Consider the following 24,493-nt stretch of genomic DNA (forward strand, 5'->3'; position numbering starts at 1 on the left):
AAAAAGTGAATACTCACAAAGCCGCCGGCCCAGATGGCATCCCTGGCCGCGTTCTCAGAGGGTGTGCTGACCAGCTGGCATCTCAAACATCTTCAACCTGACCCGGGCTGTAATCCCCACCTGCTTTAAGGAGACAACCATCGTCCCAGTGGCCCAAATGACAATCACCCCGTCGCACTCTCATTGGTCATCATGAAGTGCTTTGAGAGGCTGGTCATGGCCCACACCAAGGCCAGCATGACAAGCAGACTTGACCTACTCCAATTTGCCTACCGCTACAACAGATCCAGATCCATTTCCATCGCTATGCACACGGCCATAACACATCTGGACAAGAGGAACACCTATGTGAGAATGCTGTTCATTGATTACAGTTCAGCATTCAACACTATTGTTCCCTCCAAGCTCGACACCAAACTCAGAGCAACTGGATCCTGGACCTCCTGACGGGCAGACCACAGGCTGTGAGGATTGGCAACAACACCTCTTCCACACTGACCCGTAACACAGGGGCCCCACAGGGGTGTGCCCTCAGTCCTCTGCTGCAATCCATGTTCACCCAGGACTGCGTGGCAGTGCATGACACCAACTCCATCAGGTTTGCTGACGACAACACGGTTGCAGGCCTGATAACAATGACGAGTTAGCCTATAGGGAGGAGGTACGTAAATTGGCATTAGGATGTCATGACAACAACCTCTCCAGCAATGTCAGCAAAACAAAGGATTTTTTTATTTTACCTTTATTTAACCAGGCAAGTCGGTTAAGAACAAATTCTTATTTACAATGACGGCCTACTCCGGCCAAATAGGGACGATGCTGGGCCAATTGCACGCCACCCTACCGGACTCCCAATCACAACCGGATGTGATACAGCCTGGATTTGAACCAGATACTATAGTGACGCAACTTGCACTGATGCAGTGCCTTAGACCGATGTGCCACTCAGGAGCCCAAAATGATTAACTTCAGGAAGCAGAGGAGGGAACATGCCCCGATCCACATCAACAGGACTGCAGTGGAGAGAGAGTCACTAGTTTTAAGTTCCTCAGCATTCACATCACAGAGGACGTGTCATGGATCAACAACACCACCACTCTTGTCAAGAGGTTGCAACAGCGTCTCTACTTCCTTAGGTGGCTGAAGAAATCCGGCATGCCGCCCCGGGTCCTCTCCAAATACTACCGCTGCACCATCAAGAGCGTCCTGACAAGTTGCATCAAGGCCTAGTATGATAATTGCTCTGTGCACGAATTCAAGACCCTCCAGCGTGTGGTGAAGATGGACCAGTACATTACTGGGACCGTGCTTCCACCCATCCAGGACATATACCCGAAAGGGTGTCTGAGGAAGGCACGCAGCATCATAAAGGACCCCACGCTACAAGGAGAAGGTATAAGAGAATGAGGTCTGATAGAAACTGTCACTGAGCTTGTTTGTATCTATAAGCCATCTGACTGAAAATAGCTGTGCAGCAACGCTTTCCATCCAACCTGAGAGCTTGAGAGGATCTGCAGAAAAGATTGGGAGAAACTCCCCAAATAGAGGTGTGCCAAGCTTGTAGTGTCATACTCAAGGCTGTAATCGCTGCCAACGTTGCTTCAACAAAGTACTGAGTAACAAGTATGAATACTTATCTAGATGTGATAGATTTTTTTGTAAATTATTAAAAATAAACTGTTTTTGCTTTGTCATTATGGGGTATTGTGTGTAGATTGATTAAATAGTTTCTTTCATACATTTTGGAATAAGGCTATAACGTAACAAAATGTGGAAAAAGTCTAGGGGTCAGAATACTTTCCGAATGCTACACACACACACAACTGCTGCTACCACTCTTATTATACTGCTCAGTTTATACACTGCCCCCCCCCCTCTCCAATACACGTGTAAATATTAGCTATAAATTGTGCCTTCCTGTATTATACTTAAACTTAAAAAGTGATATACTACGGTGCCATTTACTTTAAGTTCGTAATCGTATCTTTGTGTTGTTTCATTGTCGAGAAGGAACCTGCAAGTAAGCAGTTCGTTGGCTGATGAATACCATGCGTAATTCCTTAGAAAATACTAATAAAAATGTAACTTAATGAAAAGTGATAATGGTTGAGGTAGTTTGACCCACATCTTAGTGTTTTCAGATCAGTGGTCATGAAAGCAACGTTGTGACTAAAGCGTTGCACTTGACTGACAATATTGATATTGAGGGTGACTAACGTATCGATCAAATAACCATCTATGTAACAAGACTAGCCAAAGCATGTGCTTGGTGTAAACACATGTAGCTAAAATAGCTAGTGTGCTTGGTGTAAACACATGTAGCTAAAATAGCTAGTGTGCTTGGTGTAAACACATGTAGCTAAAATAGCTAGTGTGCTTGGTGTAAACACATGTAGCTAAAATAGCTAGCAAGTAGCTGACCATGAGAGTACTTCGCTCGCTGCGACAATGCTTCCTTCACATCTTCGTCATCGAGTGGTGCATAAAGTTCTGCTCGCTCTTCACTTTTCTTTCTCTTCTTTCCTTTCTCGCTATCATATCGCTGTCGTTTACAATTTATTTTAGTATAAATGAGTCGCGGTTAAATTGCGCCATAAAAACGCAGCAGTACGTTAGTGGTTCCGAGTCTTTTCGGTGAACCGGTTAATTTGTCTCATTACACTTAAAAGAGCCGGCTCACAAACGGCTCTTCTTTGTGTCGTCAATATAGCTGTGAAAGTTGACATTGTGTTTCCAAATGACATCACCAAGAGGGAAGCATATTTAGTGAAAACAATACACCAAAACCAAGACGTCATCAACACACTTGGTATAAAAAAAGTCTTCATGAAAAGACTAATTTATTTATTTTAAGAAAAAGAAATAGCATGACAGTAATACAGGTTAAAACAACTGGAAACTCAATGCTGTTGTTTCTTTAATCAAATAAATGTATTCTGTTGCAAGAGCATAACATCTGATTCTTGAGACACTGGGTTGCAGTTTAATCATGTAAGAAATTAGATTTTTTTCAGATCCAAACAAAAAGTCTGACAGTATATTTTCTTCCATCATTGTAAAGAGCATATTTACGGTCCCTTCTCTTGAGATGGTGCGTTTTTTGTTCAGCCTTACCAGGAAGCCAGAGGTGAGTAGTCTTGTGTTGCTTATTTTGATTGCCCCAGATTGTATTAATTCCACGCCATGTCTTCATTTCACCCATATATGGCTGCACTCACGGAGACAGCCAGCCACTGTGCCCATTCTCACACCATTTAGTTGTAGATAAAGTTGAACCTACAGGAAATAAATATGAATATACAGCATATCTGAGCTCACACACACCCTTAATACACTCATTCTAACACACAAAAGTGATTTATACACAATATATAACACACACTACCTGCTTAGTAGTTGCGGTAGGCTGGATATGATTGGCCCATAGCCGGGGGCGTTGTCATAAAGCTCAAACAGAGGGGCTGCCACCAGTTTGTAGTTCTTTGGGACTGCAAACAGAGCTGAAAGACACAGAAGCGAATATCACTAATGATTATGTGAGTAGAGTATGTAGAACAGATTTTGACTAGCTAAGGGGCGCTTACCTTTTTCCTGCAGTTGAACCAGGAAGAGCTTTTTATGCTCCTTGGGTTTAGTGATGTGGGCTGGAATGTAGGGATACTGCAGCAGAACAGAAAAGAAAATATTTACCACACAAAAATATTTACTGTTGGCTCAATTTCTCCTCCTCCATACATTTCAGTGTAAACTGTACTGTGTGTTGGGTTATGCTCACCTGTGGGGGTTCAAAGTTGGGGCGCCACCAGTTTCCGATGGCGTCATCGATCACCCAATCCTGCTTCACCCCGTCCTGCCGGCCCAGGATCTGACAAAGACACAGTAAAGACAATCGCTATGGCATCACGGCATCCTGCAGGATCTTAGATAATGCTACCCCATTGATAGACGCAAACTACTTTAGTGCCTATTGACGAGTGTCTTTTGACCGGGGTAGTTTTGTTAAAAGCCCCCGACACACTTGCTCTAAACATTAACACGCATCGCTTGCAGTACTGTTTTGGAAACTTAAGGAATTAATTTTTCATATCAGCGAGAAATATATATTTTTCAAACTGTAAATTACTACACACCTTTATAGGGTTAGGTTTGTGTTCCCACACGGCCGTATCCCCATGTTACAGTGCTTGTTTACGGAAGACATAGGCTGCCACCTGTGCTAATTAGCTATCTTGTGCGCTCTGCACACCTGTGTGTAAGCTAACTGGGGAGCAAGTGTTGTTCATCAACTGGAGGCACACAATGTGTGCCAAACTGCTACAATAAGTTTTTTTTTTAAAGATTCTTTTTCGAAAGCAATAATTATTGATGTTTCTAAACATTAACACACAGCATCAGAATTGGAGTTTACACGGAGCCAAATGTAGGCGAATGGAATGGCTGAAAACTGAGAAGAAGAGTTTGAGAGGTAAGAGAATGCTAGGATGGATGTCATCTGAGGTTGTGATTACAACTCTGGCCGGCCTCCTTTGAGAGTATATGTGTATCGTACCTCTGTCATCAGGCGTTTCAGCCCATCCACCTCATCCTCCCCTGGGCTCAGCTCTCCACCTGGCCTGCAAGAGACAAACAGACAACCCTATAAGAGAACCATACAAACATACATGCACACACTTTAAAAACAAACAGACTGTTGATGTAACTCTTGCAGGCTGTGCTTGGTTGGTAGTAGCAGTTTGCTTGGTTGGTAGCTTACAGTTTGAAGAAGGTGGTTCCCAGCTGCAACAGCAGTACATGGGGCAACCTGTGCTCATGGACAATAAGCACTCCCTCCACCGCCCTCCGCATGCCCAGCTTGTCAAACTCGTCCCGCATCCTCTGGAACCGTGCTGCCACTGAACTGTCCTTCTCATACAGAGGCTCCTTGGTCCCAAATGTGTAGTTGGTGAGAGGGTATCTGAAACAATGTCATGAATACCATTTTTAAATGTGCACATCCCATAGCATGCCTCGACTAACATGCACACACTACTCAGAACAAGCGGTTGGTGGCATCTTAATTGGGAAGGAAGGGCTTGTGGTAATGGCTGGAGCGGAATGGTATCAAATACATCAAACACATGGTTTCCATTGTTCGATGCCATACCAATCGCTCCGTTCCAGCCATTATTATGATCCGTCCTCCCCAAAACAGCCTTCACTGCTACCCAGTAACCCCCCACAAACACACACGGTATAGCTTTTGAATGAGGATGCATCTACAGGACGGTAGACTAGCAATTCATCATAATTTTGTGCCACAAACTGGGCTGTCAAATTGGACATAGAGTCAGCTGCAAAGCTAGCCAGAATTCGAATAGACATTCATTACATTCTCTCTCCAGTCAGAACGTGGCTATGCAACGATCAGGACAGCGCAGAGCCGGCTCAAGATACTGCTTGGAAAACATAATACTATAGCAGTCCACTAGATTTGACAACACTTCCGGTAGTTACTCACCCCAAAGCTAGTCCAGAGACGGTAGGAAAGCAAGACACCCCACTCTCAAATTGTTTCTGATCGGGGCGGGGCCACTGTTTTTTTAAATGTATTTTATCTTTAACTAGACAAGTCAGTTAAGAACAAATTCTTATTTTCAATGACGGCCTAGGAATAATGGGTTAACTGCCTTGTTCAGGGGCAGAACGACAGATTGGTACCTTGTCAGCTCTGGGATTTGAACTTGAAACATTTCGGTTACCAGCCCAACACTCTAACCACTAGGCTACCCTGCCGCCCAGGTTTACTTATTGTCCCCATATCACGGGTGCCCCAGGGCGAGACATCTCACTGGCAAATGTTTTCTGGACGGGACAGGTAGAGTGAAAGGGAGGGGACATTAAGTAGAGCATAGCAAGCTCAAAGATAGAAGAATGAGACAAAAGAACATGCCAGATATTTCACCTGATGTGTAAATGTGAAGCATCTTGTTGGCATTTCCACTCACAACCAAATATGGTGATGAGAAGAAGCCCAGTGGCTGGCAGTGGGAAACATTCTGCAGATTTTCTCATCGATTAAACATTTCGTAATAATCGTAATACAGTTTTCTGTTTACAAAACTATAATCTGTAACAGAGTGGACTGCATTTTGTAAACTGAACCATTTTCCAAAGTTACTAAAAATGGTGGTGTTTACTACAAATTGAGTTATTGGGCACACACACCCAATTCAGAGTACGCGTTCCATAACAAAAATATGCAAATACATGCTACAACGCGCCAATATGATCTCACCTTTGGGTGTTGAGTGGTAGTGTTCTGTCCTCTCAAGACCCGTGGTCCGGAGTAGGATTAGATAGGGTTAAATAGTGGAATGGGGTGGAGATTTTTTTAAATTATAGATGGCTAATAGTTGGAGGGGCAATTTTCCACTAAAGTATCAACAATTTAATGTAGGTAGGCCATGAATGGTCTCACAGCATTGCAATAGGCGGTGGTGTATGCACCTAAAAGTTGGATGCAATCTGACAACCAAATCCTAAAGAAGATCGATCGCGCTAGCTCGTGCTTGTTTCACATTTTACAAACACAATATATGAATTATTAGAAATTCAAATCTGTTTTCACATCAACACATAGGTTCATTATTAAGCTACTTAACATAATTTACATATTTAATAGTGTCAATGGAAGTTGTTGTAGGTCAACTTGTCTTTTGGAGTCCAGCCTTCTTTTTAATTACATTTTGATTTGTTAAAATCCCACCCGTTACAACCCCTATTACTAGCTTGTTCAACCTCTCTTTCATATCGTCTGAGATCCCCAAAGATTGGAAAGCTGCCGCGGTCATCCCCCTCTTCAAAGTGGGAAACACTCTAGACCCAAACTGCTACAGACCTATATCTATCCTACCCTGCCTTTCTAAGGTCATCGAAAGCCAAGTTAACAAACAAATCACAGACCATCTCGAATCCCACCGTACCTTTTCCACTATGCAATTATGCAATCTGGTTTCCGAGCTGGTCATGGGTGCACCTCAGCCACGCTCAAGGTCCTAAACGATATCATAACCGCCATTGATAAGAGACAATACCGTGCAGCTGTATTCGTCGACCTGGCCAAGGCTCTCGACTCTGTCAATCACTATATTCTTATCGGCAGACTCAACAGCCATGGTTCCTCAAATGACTGTCTCGCCTGGTTCACCAACTACTTCTCAGACAGAGTTCAGTGTGTCAAATCGGAGGGTCTGTTGTCCGGACCTCTGGCAGTCTCTATGGGTGTGCCACAGGGTTCAATCCTAGGGCCGACTCTTCTCTGTATACATCAATGATGTCGCTCTTGCTGCTGGTGATTCTCTGATCCACCTATACGCAGACAACAACATTCTGTATACTTGTGGCCCTTCTTCGGACACTGTGTTAACTAACCTCCAGATGAGCTTCAATGCCACACCACTCTCCTTCCATGGCCATACAACTGCTCTTAAATGCAAGCAAAACTAAATGCATGCTCTTCAACCGATCGCTGCCCACACCTGCCCATCCGTCCAGCATCACTACTCTGGACGGTTCTGACCTAGAATATGTGGACAACTACAAATAACTAGATGTCTGGTTAGACTGTAAGCTATCCTTCCAGACTCACATTAAGCATCTCCAATACAAAATTCAATCTAGAATCAGCTTCCTATTTTGCAACAAAGCATCCTTCACTCATACTGCCAAACATACGCTCGTAAAACTGACTATCGTACCGATCCTTGACTTTGGCGATGTAATTTACAAAATAGCCTCCAACACTCTACTCTACTCAGCAAATTGGATGCAGTCTATCACAGTGCCATCCGTTTTGTCACCAAAGCACTATCCACCACTGTGACCTGTATGCTCTCGTTGGCTGGCCCTAGCTTCATATCCGTCGCCAAACCCACTGGCTCCAGGTCATCTATAAGTCTTTGCTAGGTAAAGCCCCACCTTATCTCAGGTCACTGGTCACCATAGCAGCACCCACCCGAAGCACTCGCTCCAGCACTCGCTCTGCCTTTCCTTCCAGTTCTCTGCTGCCAATGACTGAAACAAACTGCAAAAATCACTGAAGCCTCACATCTCCCTCACTAGCTTTAAGCACAAGCTGTCAGAGCAGCTCACAGATCACTGCACCTGTACATAGCCAATCTGTAAATAGCCCATCCAACTACCTCATCACCATGTTATTTATTTTGCTCCTTTGCACCCCAGTACTGCTACTTGCACACTCATCTTCTGCACATCTATCACCTCAGATTTTAATTTGCCATACTGTAATCATTTCATCACTATGGCCTATTTATTGCTTAACCCCCTTATCCTACCTCATTTGCACACACTTTATTATAGACTTTCTGTATTGTATTATTGACTGCATGTTTGTTTATTCCATGTGTAACTCTGTGTTGTTGTTTGCGTCGCACTGCTTTGCTTTATATTGGCCAGGTCGCAGTTGTAAATGAGAACTGGTTCTCAACTAGCCTACCTGGTTAAATAAAGGTGAAATATATATTTTTTAAACTCCTCCTGCAAAGCTTGCAGTCCATGAACTCTTCCATACAATTGAGTGAAATACGGGTATTGTAGTAGTCTTTGCATAATCACTATACATACACACATAATCTGACGTTAAAAACCAATCGTCGTCGTCCCTTCACCCTGTTACTCACAAATTAATGGTTCTCTCCAGGCTGAGTGGTTTTGCAGGCGCGCTCATGTATTTGTTCCCGCCGAACTGACTGACCCCGCGCGGCCAGCCGGCAGATGAACGATTGGGAGCAGGCACACTCGACATTGCTCCAATACCACTATACAAAATCTAGCTTCAAAATCCTCAGGTAGAAATGCAATGCAAAACATGTACTAGAACAATAACAAAGAAAAATGGAAGGCCGTAACCATGCGCAAATTGCCTTCCTCTCTTTCTCTTTTTCCTGTTCCGTGTTTGATGCAGTAGTTAAACTTCCGACAATTGGGGCATTGCCGCCACCTATCTTGCTGGAGTGTAATAACCAGTAATAATAATAGTAGCTCCTGTAGATGAAAATCTGAATTTTGAGGTGGTCGAATTCTATCCAATTGCTTTGCCCTTGTCCAACATACCCCAAAGGTTCTGTTAAATGTAAAAACTCTAACCCTGCATGAATAAGGTATTGATGGTTCAGCAATAAAAGCACTTTCCTCCATCAAATCTAATTTTATTGGTCACATTCATATATTTAGCAGATGTTATTGCGGGTGTAGCGAAATGCTTGTGTTCCTAGCTTCAACAGTGCAGTAGTATCAAACAGTTCAGAACAATACACACTAATCTAAAAGTAAAATAATGAAATTAAGAAATATATAAATATTACATCAAGCAATGTTGGAGTGGCATTGACAACAAAACGGTGTTAATTGAACCTTTATTTAACTAGGCAAATACAGTAAAATAGAATATAGTATATAAATATGAGATGAGTAAAGCAGTATGTAAACATTATTGAAGTGGCCAGTGATTCCAAGAAAAAATATATATGTATATAGTGCAGCAGCCTCTAAGGTGCTGGGTTACGTAACCGGGTGGAAGCCTGCTAGTGATGGCTATTTAACAGTCTGATGGCCTTGAGATAGAAGCTGTTTTTCAGTTTCTCTGTCCCAGCTTTGATGCACCTGTACTGACCTTGCCTTCTGGAAGATAGAGGCAGGAACAGGCTGTGGCGCAGGTGGTTGATGTCCTTGATTATCTTTTTGGCCTTCCTGTGACATCGGGTGCTGTAGGTGTCCTGGAGGGCATGTAGTTTGCCCCCGGTGATGCGTTGGGCAGACCACACCACCCTCTGAAGAGCCCTGCGGTTGCGGGCGGTGCAGTTACCATACCAGACCGTGATACAGCCTGACAGCATGCTCTCAATTGTGCATCTGTAAAAGTTTGTCAGGGTTTTAGGGGCCTCCGTTGAGGTTTTCCTGAAATTCTCACGGGTCAGGAGGCTATACATGAGTGTGTCATGTTGGTAGGCTGTTACCTTCACACAACACAGAGCTGTACACACATTGTATATTCAAAACAGGCCCGGCCCAGAGTCATACACATGTACTCTTTGTTTACAGCATATCATCACTACCACCAGTAGTGAAGGCAATCTGGGGAACAACTCAGAGCTTAGTGTGTCTCCATCAGCCCGACAGAGGTAGTGAGACATCCCTGTTGAGTTTCTAACCAGCATTCTCTGTGGATATTAATAGTCTGGACAATTCGACCCTATGCAGCACCCAGTCCTATCCTTACTGGCACATGCATGACCCATGTGTTGCCCAGCGTGATCACAGGCTTCTATTGCATTGTGGGAATCCCTGGGAATGTGGTGGTTCTGATAGTCGTGGGGCGGAAATTTGAGAATGGGAACTTCAACATGCGTCTGATGCTGAATCTGGCACTGTGTGACCTGAGGGTCTTGCTGTGCCTGCCTCTAGTTATCAACAACCTACTGAGGGCCTGGGATCTGTACACCCTAATCTGGTGGTCCCAGCGCGCACGACCAACGTGGAGTTCCAGGTCTCCGGTAGCCTCTGGAACTGCCGATCTGCGGCCAACAAGGCAGAGTTCATCTCAGCCTATGCCTCCCTCCAGTCCCTCGACTTCTTGGCACTGACGGAAACATGGATCACCACAGATAACACTGCTACTCCTACTGCTCTCTCTTCGTCCGCCCACTTGTTCTCGCACACCCCAAGAGCTTCTGGTCAGCGGGGTGGTGGCACCGGGATCCTCATCTCTCCCAAGTGGTCATTCTCTCTTTCTCCCCTTACCCATCTGTCTATCGCCTCCTTTGAATTCCATGCTGTCACAGTTACCAGCCCTTTCAAGCTTAACATCCTTATCATTTATCGCCCTCCAGGTTCCCTCGGAGAGTTCATCAATGAGCTTGATGCCTTGATAAGCTCCTTTCCTGAGGACGGCTCACCTCTCACAGTTCTGGGCGACTTTAACCTCCCCACGTCTACCTTTAATAATATAATAATATAATATATGCCATTTAGCTGACGCTTTTATCCAAAGCGACTTACAGTCATGTGTGCATACATTCTACGTATGGGTGGTCCCGGGAATCGAACCCACTACCCTGGCGTTACAAGCGCCATGCTCTACCAACGGAGCCACAGAAGGACCACCTACCTTTGACTCATTCCTCTCTGCCTCCTTCTTTCCACTCCTCTCCTCTTTTGACCTCACCCTCTCACCTTCCCCCCTACTCACAAGGCAGGCAATACGCTCGACCTCATCTTTACTAGATGCTGTTCTTCCACTAACCTCATTGCAACTCCCCTCCAAGTCTCCGACCACTACCTTGTATCCTTTTCCCTCTCGCTCTCATCCAACACTTCCCACAGTGCCCCTACTCGGATGGTATCGCGCCGTCCCAACCTTCGCTCTCTCTCCCCCGCTACTCTCTCCTCTTCCATCCTATCATCTCTTCCCTCTGCTCAAACCTTCTCCAACCTATCTCCTGATTCTGCCTCCTCAACCCTCCTCTCCTCCCTTTCTGCATCCTTTGACTCTCTATGTCCCCTATCCTCCAGGCCGGCTCGGTCCTCCCTCCCGCTCCGTGGCTCGACGACTCATTGCGAGCTCACAGAACAGGGCTCCGGGCAGCCGAGCGGAAATGGAGGAAAACTCGCCTCCCTGCGGACCTGGCATTCTTTCACTCCCTCCTCTCTACATTTTCCTCCTCTGTCTCTGCTGCTAAAGCCACTTTCTACCACTCTAAATTCCAAGCATCTGCCTCTAACCCTAGGAAGCTCTTTGCCACCTTCTCCTCCCTCCTGAATCCTCCTCCCCCCTCTCTGCAGATGACTTCGTCAACCATTTTGAAAAGAAGGTCGACGACATCCGATCCTCGTTTGCTAAGTCAAACGACACCGCTGGTTCTGCTCACACTGCCCTACCCTGTGCTCTGACCTCTTTCTCCCCTCTCTCTTCAGATGAAATCTCGCGTCTTGTGACGGCCGGCCGCCCAACAACCTGCCCGCTTGACCCTATCCCCTCCTCTCTTCTCCAGACCATTTCCGGAGACCTTCTCCCTTACCTCACCTCGCTCATCAACTCATCCCTGACCGCTGGCTACGTCCCTTCCATCTTCAAGAGAGCGAGAGTTGCACCCCTTCTGAAAAAACCTACACTCGATCCCTCCGATGTCAACAACTACAGACCAGTATCCCTTCTTTCTTTTCTCTCCAAAACTCTTGAACGTGCCGTCCTTGGCCAGCTCTCCCGCTATCTCTCTCAGAATGACCTTCTTGATCCAAATCAGTCAGGTTTCAAGACTAGTCATTCAACTGAGACTGCTGTTCTCTGTATCACGGAGGCGCTCCGCACTGCTAAAGCTAACTCTCTCTCCTCTGCTCTCATCCTTCTAGACCTATTGGCTGCCTTCGATACTGTGAACCATCAGATCCTCCTCTCCACCCTCTCCGAGTTGGGCATCTCCGGTGCGGCCCACGCTTGGATTGCGTCCTACCTGACAGGTCGCTCCTACCAGGTGGCGTGGCGAGAATCTGTCTCCTCACCACTGGTGTCCCCCAGGGCTCTGTTCTAGGCCCTCTCCTAATCTCGCTATACACCAAGTCACTTGGCTCTGTCATAACCTCACATGGTCTCTCCTATCATTGCTATGCAGACGACACACAATTAATCTTCTCCTTTCCCCCTTCTGATGACCAGGTGGCGAATCGCATCTCTGCATGTCTGGCAGACATATCAGTGTGGATGACGGATCACCACCTCAAGCTGAACCTCGGCAAGACGGAGCTGCTCTTCCTCCCGGGGAAGTACTGCCCGTTCCATGATCTCGCCATCACGGTTGACAACTCCATTGTGTCCTCCTCCCAGAGCGCTAAGAACCTTGGCGTGATCCTGGACAACACCCTGTCGTTCTCAACTAACATCAAGGCGGTGGCCCGTTCCTGTAGGTTCATGCTCTACAACATCCGCAGAGTACGACCCTGCCTCACACAGGAAGCGGCGCAGGTCCTAATCCAGGCACTTGTCATCTCCCGTCTGGATTACTGCAACTCGCTGTTGGCTGGGCTCCCTGCCTGTGCCATTAAACCCCTACAAGTCATCCAGAACGCCACAGCCCGTCTGTTGTTCAACCTTCCCAAGTTCTCTCACGTCACCCCGCTCCTCCGCTCTCTCCACTGGCTTCCAGTTGAAGCTCGCATCCGCTACAAGACCATGGTGCTTGCCTACGGAGCTGTGAGGGGAACGGCACCTCAGTACCTCCAGGCTCTGATCAGGCCCTACACCCAAACAAGGGCACTGCGTTCATCCACCTCTGGCCTGCTCGCCTCCCTACCACTGAGGAAGTACAGTTCCCGCTCAGCCCAGTCAAAACTGTTCGCTGCTCTGGCCCCCCAATGGTGGAACAAACTCCCTCACGACGCCAGGACAGCGGAGTCAATCACCACCTCTTTAAGGAATACCTAGGATAGGATAAAGTAATCCTTCTCACCCCCCTTAAAAGATTTAGATGCACTATTGTAAAGTGGCTGTTCCACTGGATGTCATAAGGTGAATGCACCAATTTGTAAGTCGCTCTGGATAAGAGCGTCTGCTAAATGACTTAAATGTAAATGTTAAATGATCTGGGCCCCACCGCCTGCAAGCTGCTCTTCTTTCTGATCTATTGCAGCCTGAATGGTAGTGTGCTGACCATCACCCTGCTGAGTGTGCAGTGCTGCATCCAGGTGCTGTACCCCCACAACTGGGCGCAGCTAGGCCGTATGGGGGAAGAGACACTCCTCCTGTCCCTGTGGGGGCTGGCAGGGCTCATTGCCTCTACCGCCTTCTCTGTCCTTGACGTCAAAACATACCATGGCGGAAAATCCTGCAGCTCACACTTCCAGAGCCTCAGATAAGAAATGGCCACCCTACTTGTCCAAACGCTGCTGGGATTTGTAGTTCCCTGCTGCATCGTGGTGGCGTCCTACTTCTACCTCCACAGGAGGGTGAGCCAGGCGGCCCTGTTCAGGCAGCAGACGGCGACCAAGCGGTCATCTGCATCGTTGTGTCCTTCTTCTGCTTCTGGACTCCGCTGCACCTGTTCAACCTGCTGGCCCTGGTGAACTTGGCCGTGCAGAACGAGGTTGTGGAGAATGTGTGACTCAGCTTGGAATGTCCTCATGGGTTTCACCATCATCAACAGCTGCCTCAACCCTTTCCTCTATGCCTTTGCCTCTTCAGGAATTCCCAGGGCAAGCCCCCACCCCACCCCACCCCACCACACGACACTGACTTCCATTGAGTAGATATAATTGTTTAAAGCACTATGTACAAGCATTATGTAACTGTGACTATTTTTGTTGTGCTTATATTTTGTTAAAATTATTCTAGAGGACATCTGATATGATTGTATTTTATGAGAGCAGCCAGTGAATGTTTTCATAAGGAAATAAGTGCATGTGTGTTATTCAAAAGTAAAATTAAGGAAAACACATCTGAGTAACTGACAGTGAAATTATATTGCTGTTGACAAATTAAAAGTAGCTAAGTCCACATTTGCCTGCTTCTCAATAGAGTTGACACAATTCAATTACTAATGTATATTTATTTATCAATATTCAGAATGTTACATAAACATAACAAGAGATTCATAAAAAAACAAAGCTGCCTCTGTACACTAAGGATTCAACACAATGGGAAGATGGGGGCGATGACCTCAGGTTGTCAACTGGGGTGAGTCTGCGGTCGCAGCTGTGTGTCCTTGACAACCTCCGTCTGCATGGAAGGGACCAGGTACCGTACAGCCCAGTGCACCATGCCATCGGGAATCCTGCACGATACACACACACAGAGCTTTCGGAAAGTATTCAGACCCCTTGACTTTTTCCACATTTTTGTAGGTTACAGCCTTATCCTAAAATTGATTAAAATAGTCCCCCCCCCCCTCATCATCATTCTACACAAAATATCCCATAATGACAAAGCAAAAACAGGATTTTAGAAAAATACATTTACATACACAACCTTTCAAAAGTTTGGGGGTCACAGAAACATCCTTGTTTTTGAAAGAAAACCACATTTTTTGTCCATTAAAATACCATCAAATTGATCAGAAATACAGTGTAGACATTAATGTTGTAAATGACTATTGTAGATGGAAACGGCCCATTATCAGCAACCATGTCCACAACCTCAAACAGTCACACTCCAAACTCCACTATGGCCAAGACCAAAGAGCTGTCAAAGGACACCAGAAACAAAATTGTAAACCTGCACCAGGCTGGGAAGACTGAATCTGCAATAGGTAAGCAGCTTGGTTTGAAGAAATCAACTGTGGGAGCAATTATTAGGAAATGGAAGACATACAAGACCACTGATAATCTCCCTCGATCTGGGGCTCCACGCAAGATCTCACCCCGTGGGGTCAAAATGATCACAAGAACGGTGAGCAAAAATCCCAGAACCACACGGGGGGACCTAGTGAATGACCTGCAGAGAGCTGGGACCAAAGTAACAAAGCCTACCATCAGTAACACACTACGCCGCCAGGGACTCAAATCCTGCAGTGCCAGACGTGTCCCCCTGCTTAAGCCAGTACATGTCCAGGCCCGTCTGAAGTTTGCTAGAGAGCATTTGGATGATCCAGAAGAAGATTAGGAGAATGTCATATGGTCAGATGAAACCAAACCAGAACTTTTTGGTAAAAACTCAACTCGTCATGTTTGGAGGACAAAGAATGCTGAGTTGCATCCAAAGAACACCATACCTACCTACTATGAAGCATGGGGGTGGAAACATCATGCTTTGGGGCTGTTTTTCTGCAAAGGGACCAGGACGACTGATCCGTGTAAAGGAAAGAATGAATGGGGCCATGTATCGTGAGATTTTGAGTGAAAACCTCCTTCCATCAGCAAGGGCATTGAAGATGAAACGTGGCTGGGTCTTTCAGCATGACAATGATCCCAAACACACCGCCCGGGCAACGGAGGAGTGGCTTCGTAAGAAGCATTTCAAGGTCCTGGAGTGGCCTAGCCAGTCTTCAGATCTCAACCCCATAGAAAATCTTTGGAGGGAGTTGAAAGTGTTGCCCAGCAACAGCCCCAAAACATCACTGCTCTAGAGGAGATCTGCATGGAGGAATGGGCCAAAATACCAGCAGCAGTGTGTGAAAACCTTGTGAAGACTTACAGAAAACGTTTGACCTCTGTCATTGCCAACAAAGGGTATATAACAAAGTATTGAGATAATTATTTGGTCAAAAACAAAAGTTTATTTTCCACCATAATTTGCAAAACAATTCATTAAAAATCCTGCAATGTGATTTTCTGGATTTTTCTTCTAATTTTGTCTGTCAGAGTTGAAGTGTACCTATGATGAAAACTACAGGCCTCTTCTTTTTAAGTGGGAGAACTTGCACAATTGGTGGCTGACTAAATACTTTTTTCCCCCACTGTACGTTAGCACAGCTTAAAACTTATGCTGATTAAAGAAGCAATATAACTGGCCTTCTTTTGACTAGTTGAGTATCTGAAGCATCAGCATTTGTGGGTTCGATTACAGGCTCAAAATGGCTAGAAACAAAGACATTTCTTCTGAAACTCATCAGTCTGTTCTTGTTCTGAGAAATGAAGGCTACTCCATGCGAGACATTGCCAAGAAACGGAAGATCTCGTACAATGCTGTGTACTATGGACCAACATTTTTTTATTTTCTTTAAAAAAAACAAGGACATTCCTAAGTGACCCCAAACTTTTGAACGGTAGTGTAAGTATTCAGACCCTTTACTCAGTACTTTGTTAAAGAACCTTGGCGATTACAGCCTTGAGTCTTGGGTTTGGCGTTACAAGCTTGACACACCTCTATTTTGGGAGTTTCTCCCATTCGTCTCTGCAGATCCTCTCAAGCTCTGTCAGGTTGGATAGGGAGTGTTGCTGCACAGCTCTTTTCAGGTCTCTCCAGAGATGTTGAATCTGGTTCAAGTTCAGGCTCTGGCTGGGCCACTCAAGGACATTCAGACATTCAAGGACACGTGTGCTTAGGGTCATTGTCCTGTTGGAAGTCTGAGGTCCTGGGAGCTCTGGAGCAGGTTTTGATCAAGGATCTCTGTACTTTGCTCTGTTCATCTTTGCCTTGATCCTGACTAGTATCCCAGTCCCTGCCACTGAAAAACATCCCCACAGCATGATGCTGCCACCACCATGCTTCACCGTAGGGATGGTGCTAGGATTCCTCCAGAAGTGACACTTGGCATTCAGGCCAAAGAGTTCAATCTTGGTTTCATCAGACCAGAGAATATTGTTTCTCATGGTCTGAGTCTTTAGGTGCCTTTTGGCAAACTCTAAGCGGGCTGTCATGTGCCTTTTACTGAGGAGTGGCTTCCATCTAGCCGAGTACTGCAAAGATGGTTGTCCTTCTGGAAGGTTCTCCCATCTCCACAGAGGAACTCTAGAGCTCTGTCAGAGTGACCATCGGGTTCTTGGTTACCTCCCTGACCAAGGCCCCTTATCCCCAGATTGCTCAGTTTGGCCGGGCGGCCAGCTCTAGGAAGAGTCTTGGTGGTTCCAAATTTCTTCAATTTAAGAATTTTATATATTTTTTGATTTAACTTCTATTTAACCAGGTAGGCTAGCTGAGAACAAATTCTCATTTACAACTGTGACCTGGCCAAGATAAAACAAAGCAGTGCGACAAAAACAACACAGAGTTACACATAAACAAACGTACAGTCAATAACACAATAGAAACATCTATGTACAGTGTGTGCAAATGTAGAAGAGTAGGGAGGTAAGGCAATAAATAGGCCATGGAGGTGAAATAATTACAATTTAGCATTAACACTGGAGTGATAGATGTGCAGATGATGAAGTGCAAGTAGAGATCCTGGGGTGCAAAAGAGTAAGAGAATAAGTAACAATATGGGGATAAGGTAGTTGGGTGTGCTATTTACTGATTGGCTGTTGTGGTATCCCAGGAGGTCTACCCCGGGGAATGGTAATAGAGGGGAGGTACGTGAGGCGTCGTTGGCTCCCTCTGCTTGGAATACTGGGCTGGGCACCCCGACACGGACAGCTCCAAGTGGAGGTAATTAGGGTAAAGTGCCAACCAGCCGTGGAGGCCAAATAAAAGGAGAACTGTGGCATACCACAAGAGAGAATGGGGAGAGACCGACACCGAGCAAAAGTAGAGTATGAGGACCGAGCCAAACCTAAGTGATTTTCTACCGATCCTCGACTTCGGTGATGTCATCTATAAAATAGCCTCCAGCACTCTACTCAACAAACTGGATGCAGTCTTTCACAGTGCCATCCGTTTTGTCACCAAAGCCCCATACACTACCCACCATTGCGACCTGTACGCTCTCGTTGGTTGGCCCTCGCTTCATACTCGTCGCCAAACCCACTGGCTACAGGTTATCTACAAGTCTCTGCTAGGTAAAGCCCCGCCTTATCTCAGCTCACTGGTCACCATAGCAGCACCCACTCGTAGCACGCGCTCCAGCAGGTATATCTCACTGGTCACCCCCAAAGCCAATTCCTCCTTTGGTCATTTTTCCTTCCAGTTCTCTGCTGCCCATGACTGGAACGAATTGCAAAAATCTCTGAAGCGGGAGACACATCTCCCTCACTAGCTTTAAGCACCAGCTGTCAGAGCAGTTTACAGATCACTGCACCTGTACTTAGCCTATCTGTAAACAGCCCATCTACCTACCTCATCCCCATACTGGTATTTATTTATTTTGCTCCTTTGCACCCCAGTATCTACCTGCACATTCATCTTCTGCCGATCTACCATTCCAGTGTTTAATTGCTATATTGTAATTACTTCGTCACCATGGCCTATTTATTTCCTTAACTTACCTAATTTGCACTCACTGTATATATACTTTTTGTTTTTTTGTTTGTTCTACTGTATTATTGACTGTATGTTTTGTTTATTCCATGTGTAACTCCGTGTTGTTGTATGTGTCGAATTGCTACGCTTTATCTTGGCCAGGTAGCAGTTGCAAATGATAACTTGTTCTCAACTAGCCTACCTGGTTAAATAAAGGTGAAATAAAATACATTTATATTTATTTTCTGGCTTATTAAAGTTGTTTTTGCGGACTAAAACCTCCCTGTCTCTGTGTCAACTTCTGCACGCTCAACCCAACACCCCACGGTTTACCACACCGTGTACAGGTACAGTGAATGGCAAGCTGCTCTGACAGCTGATGCTTAAAGTTAGAGAGGGATATACAAGACTCCAGCTTCAGTGATTTTTGCAATTCTTTCCAGTCATTGGCAGCACACAACTGGAAGGAAAGGCAGCCAAAGGGAGTGTTGGGTTTGGGTGTGACCAGTGAAATATACCTGTGGGGCGGGGCTTCACCTAGCATAGACTTATAGATGACCTGGAGCCAGTGGGTTTGGCGACGAATATGTAGTGAGACCCAGCCAACGAGAGCATACAGGTCGCAGTGGTGGGTAGTGTATGGGGCTTTGGTGACAAAATGGATGGTACTGTGATAGCAAGCTGGATGTAGTCTGAATAGAGTGTTGGGGGCTAAAACGACATCGCCAGTCAAGGATCGGTAGGACAATCAGTTTTACGAGGGTATGTTTGGCAGAGTGAGTGAAGGAGACTTTGTTGTTAAATAGGAAGCCGATTCTAGATTTAATTTTGGATTGGAGATGCTTAATGTGAGTATGGAAAGAGAGTTTACAGTCTAACCAGACACTTAGAATATGTGGACAACTACAAATGTCTAACTCAGAACCATCCAGAGTAGTGATGCTAGTCGGGCGGGAGGGTGCGGGCAGCAATCGGTTGAAGAGCATGCACTTAGTTTTACTTGCATTTAAAAGCAGTTGGAGGTCTCGGAATGAGTGTTGTATGGCATTGAAGCTCGTTTGGTGGTTTGTTAGCAGTGTCCAAAAAAGGATCAGTTGTATACAGAATGGTGTCGTCTGCGTAGAGGTGGATCAGAGAATCACCAGCAGCAAGAGTGACATTGATATATACAGTGAAAAGAGTTGGCCCGAGAATTGAACCCTGTGGCACCCCCATAGAGACTGCCAGAGGTCTGGACAACAGGCCCTCCAATTTGACACACTGAACTCTATCTGAGAAGTAGTTGGTGAACCAGGCGAGACAGTCATTTGAGAAGCCACGGCTGTTGAGTCTGCCGATAAGAATACGGTGATTGACAGAGTTGAAAGCCTTGGCCATGTCGATGAAGACGGCTGCACAGTACTGTCTTTTATTGATGGCGGTTATGATATCGTTTAGGACCTTCAGCGTGGCTGAGGAGCCACACCCATGACCAGCTCGGAAACCAGATTACATAGTGGAGAAGGGACGGTGGGATTCAAAATGGTCTGTGATCTGTTTGTTAACTTGGCTTTCAAAGATTTTTAGAAAGGCAGGGCGGGTTGGGTCAAGAGTGTCTCCCCTTTGAACAGGGGGATGACCGCGGCAGCTTTCCAATCTTTGGGGATCTCAGATGATACGTAAGAGAGGTAGAACAAGCTAGTAATAGGAGTTACAACAATTTCAGATTATAATTTTAGAAAGGAGGGTCCAGATTGTCTAGCCCAGCTGATTTGTAGGGATTCAGATTTTGCATCAGCTGTCTGGATTTGGGTGAAGGAGAAGCAGGTGGGGTGGCTTGGGCACATTGCTGCAGTGGGTGCTGAGATGTTGGTCGGGGTAGGGTTAGCCAGGTGGAAAGCATGGCCAGCCGTAGAAAAATGCTTATTGAAATGATTGATTATGTAGATTTATCGGTGGTGACAATGTGTCCTATCCTCAGTGCAGTGGGCAGCTGGGAGGAGGTGCTCTTATTCTACATGAACTTTAGTGTCCCAAAACTTTTTGGAATTAGTGCTACAGGATGCACATTTCTGTTTGAAAAAGCTAGCCTCAGCTTTCCTAACTGACTGAGTATATTGATTCCTGACTTCCCTGAAAAGTTGCATATCACGGGGGCTATTCGATGCTAATGCAGAACGCCACAGGATGTTTTTGTGCTGGTCAAGGGCAGTCAAGTCTGGGGTGAACCAAGGGCTATATCGGTTCTCTGTTCTTATGGATTTAGGGTTGTACCTGGTAGGTTCCTTGATCATTTGTGTGAGATTGAAGGCATTTAGCATAGATTGTAGGATGGCCGGGGTGTTAAGCATGTCCCAGTTTAGGTCATCTAACAGCACGAACTCTGAAGATAGACGGGGGGCAATCAATTCACATATGTTGTCCAGGGCACAGCTGGGGGCTGAAGGGAGTCTATAACAAGCGGCAACGGTGAGACTTGTTTCTGGAAAGGTGGATTTTTAAAAGTAGAAGCTCAAATTGTTTGGGCACAGACCTGGATAGTATAACAGAACTCTGCAGGCTAACTCCGCCCCCTTTGGCAGTTCTATCTTGTCGGAAAATGTTATAGTTAGGGAAGGAAATGTAAGGATTTTGGTGGCCTTCTTAAACCAGGATTCAGACAAGGCTAGGATATCCGGGTTGGCGGAGTGTGCTTAAGCAGTGAATAAAACAAACTTAAGGAGGAGGCTTCTAATGTTAACATACATGAAACCAAGGCCTTTATGGTTACAGAAGTCAACAAATGAGAGCGCCTGGGGAATGGAGCTAGGGGCTGCAGGGCCTGGGTTAACCTGTACATCACCAGAGGAACAGAGGAGGAGTAGGATAAGGGTACGGCTAAAGGCTATAAGAACTGGTCGTCTAGTGTGTTCGGAACAGAGAGTAAAAGAAGCAGATTTTTGGGTGCGGTGGAATAGATGATTCAAGCAATACTAAAGTGTAAAAAAAAATAGCAGATCCGTACCACATTGGGTGAGGCGGGTTGCAGGAGAGTATGTTCAGTCCGTAGATGGAAAATTAGATTAAAAAGATATATACATGGGACAAACAGACATCTGACGGCTACGCCATCTTGGAACACACATAAGAATTATGGAGGCCACTGTGTACTTGGGGACTTTCAATGCTGCAGAAATTTTTTCATACCCTTCCACAGATCTGTGCCTCTACACAATCCTGTCTCTGAGCTCTAAATCAAATCAAATTGTATTTGTTACATGCGCCGAATACAACCTTACCTTAACATGAAATGCTTACTTACAAGACCTTATTCAACAACGCAGTTCAAGAAATAGTTAAGAAAATATTTACTAAATAAAATTACATAACAATAACAAGGCTTTATACAGGGGGTACAGGGTCAATGTGGACAATCTACTGACAATTCCTTTGACATCATGGCTTGGTTTTTGCTATGACAAGCACTGTCAACTGTGGGACCTTATATAGACAGGTGCGTGCCTTTCCAAATCATGTCCAATCAATTGAATTTACCACAGGTAGAATTCAATCAAGTTGTAGAAACATCTCAAGGATGATCAATGGAAACAGGATGCACCGGAGCTTAATTTCAAGTCTCAGGGCAAAGGGTATGAATAATTATGTATTTCAGTTTTTTTTATACATTTGCAAAAATGTCTAAAAACCTGTTTTTTGCTTTGTCATTATGGGGTACTGTGTGTAGATTGCTGAAGATTTGTATTTATTTAATCAATTTTAGAATAAGGCTGTAAAGTAACAAAATGTGGAAAAAGCAAAGAGGTCTGAGTACTTTCCGAAGGCACGGCACACACACACACGGTTTACTTACTTTAAATGGCTTAGATCCTTCGAAATGCGGCCACACAGCTGATAAGAATATGAGAACGAAGTGCCATCACTGTGAACCTGAGAGAGCAAGACAGATAATTTACTTCACACCAATCTAACAAAACGGACAGGTTAAAAATTCCACTAAATGGTCAATATATATCCTATTTCTTGGTTGAAAACTGGTCACCCTTACATTGGAGGACCTCCGGGGGGCTATTGCTGCACCTGCCTTCTGTTTGCAGCTGCTTCCCTCCCCAATCCTGGAAACCTCCTGAATTTCAAACATCCAGGAGGGCAGGCTGCAGTTCTTCTGCATATTTTCCTCCTCCCAGGTGATATCATTATCCTTGGGGGACTGCACAGAACTCTTCTTCTTAACCTTCCTACACCTCTTCACAACATCCTCCTCCACCTGATCCTGCTGCTCCGTGACTGGAAGTTGAAGTGTTGTGGTTAAGCCACTGTGGTGGAGCTTCATGCCAGAGCGTTGGTGCTTTGTAGATAGACTCACAGTGGAGGAGCCGCCACTGGAGGGGAGTAGGCTGTGGGAGGGGCCTGGTTTTTGATAAGTAGGAAGGGAGTGCTCGCCTGACCTTTGGGTAGCCCCATGGGTCAGGGTTGGCACCTGGGTGTTGGTTGCCAGGGGAAACGTTGCAAGGGTGACTGGTTGTGGAGTGGGGTCGAGCAGAGACGGGCTCTTCTGGAGGGGGAGGGGCTCCGAGGTGATGGATTCTGTCAGGGAACCAATGAGAGACAGTAGTTAGAATATCTCTAGTACGGCGCAAAGACAAATGTGCATGGTGTGACGTGTGTGTGTGTGTGTGTGTATAGAGGTTGAATGATTGAAAAGTTAAAAGGAAAGGAGCACACCGTCAGATGCAGAGGAGGTCCTGAGCATCTCAGCTGCTGGAGCAAACATGTCCCATGGGCTCGCCACTGCTCCTCCGGTCACTCCTGACACCACCTCACCATCCATACTCTCCTCTAGAGAGAGGGAGAGAAAAATATAGATATTTGTACACACACTGGGCTCTATTGTGGTAGCAGCATACTTCAGCTAGCAGTAACGGATAGCAAATACTTAATCTACAGCATGGACCAGTTAACAAACATAACTCACAGGAATGTGTGGGACCATGAGCAGGATGTCTTCTCTCCAGAGGCACTGGCCTGTCAGTCTGCCTAATGTCAGCAGCAATGATTGGTTGATCGGTCTCTGGTGGGTCTGTCATTCTGTCTTCAGATGGAGGGACCAGTCCACTCTGCGTTTCACTGTTGTCTTCTAAATAAAACACAACGGTCAGCTCAGAAAGACCAAACAGGTGTAAGTGATTTTCAGGTGTGAGAGAGAGGGTGAGACACCCTTAAGTGTTACCTGAGGGTGTGTGTAGTTTCTGGCTCAGATCATCTGGGATGTGTAGGTGAGACACAGGGACATTGAAAGTATCCTCCCTCTAGGAAAAAACAACAACCTTCTTGTAAAGTTGCAGATTTCCTACTGTTTTCTTACATTTAATAGGTTGGTCACACACACACACACCTTATATCTGAACCTTTCAATAGCCCATCTGGTGCCAGTGTGTGTGAGGGCGTGGTAGGTGGAGGGCTGTGGGGAGGGGGGTTTGTGGGTGTCCTCAGGAGTTCCATCACATCCTTCAACAGAGACTGGCGCCAGTCATGCTGCCACTCCCCCAGCAGCTCTGACAGACTGAACTCTAGTAGATAGGAAACATAGTCATATACACAGGTGTGGCAAACAATAAGGATACAAATCATCAATGTAGTGCAGAGTGTATAGAGTTCCGTACCAGACTGGGTGTTCTGAGTATGGACAGAATCCTG

The 24,493-nt window shown here is 45.7% G+C and overlaps 2 protein-coding genes across 2 annotated transcripts; both read right to left on the minus strand.

Moving 5' to 3' along the window:
* Nucleotides 1–2,810: 2,810 nt before the first annotated feature.
* Nucleotides 2,811–8,949, minus strand: LOC118393897 (cleavage and polyadenylation specificity factor subunit 5-like). The gene is made up of 7 exons (XM_035787075.2): nt 8,679–8,949; nt 4,754–4,954; nt 4,550–4,613; nt 3,776–3,865; nt 3,585–3,660; nt 3,386–3,500; nt 2,811–3,276 (listed from the first exon to the last, which is right to left on the minus strand). The coding sequence occupies exons 1-7, from the start codon at nt 8,801–8,803 to the stop codon at nt 3,255–3,257; spliced, it is 693 nt and encodes a 230-aa protein (XP_035642968.1). The 5' UTR covers nt 8,804–8,949; the 3' UTR covers nt 2,811–3,254.
* A 5,631-nt stretch (nt 8,950–14,580) lies between these two features.
* LOC118393896 (uncharacterized) lies at nt 14,581–23,929 on the minus strand. The gene is made up of 5 exons (XM_035787074.2): nt 23,772–23,929; nt 23,522–23,635; nt 22,845–23,383; nt 22,650–22,726; nt 14,581–14,819 (listed from the first exon to the last, which is right to left on the minus strand). The coding sequence occupies exons 2-5, from the start codon at nt 23,625–23,627 to the stop codon at nt 14,714–14,716; spliced, it is 828 nt and encodes a 275-aa protein (XP_035642967.1). The 5' UTR covers nt 23,628–23,635; nt 23,772–23,929; the 3' UTR covers nt 14,581–14,713.
* Nucleotides 23,930–24,493: the final 564 nt, after the last annotated feature.

Source organism: Oncorhynchus keta, chromosome 14 (assembly GCF_023373465.1).
Source record: "Oncorhynchus keta strain PuntledgeMale-10-30-2019 chromosome 14, Oket_V2, whole genome shotgun sequence".
In the NCBI taxonomy this organism is placed as follows: Eukaryota; Metazoa; Chordata; class Actinopteri; order Salmoniformes; family Salmonidae; genus Oncorhynchus; species Oncorhynchus keta.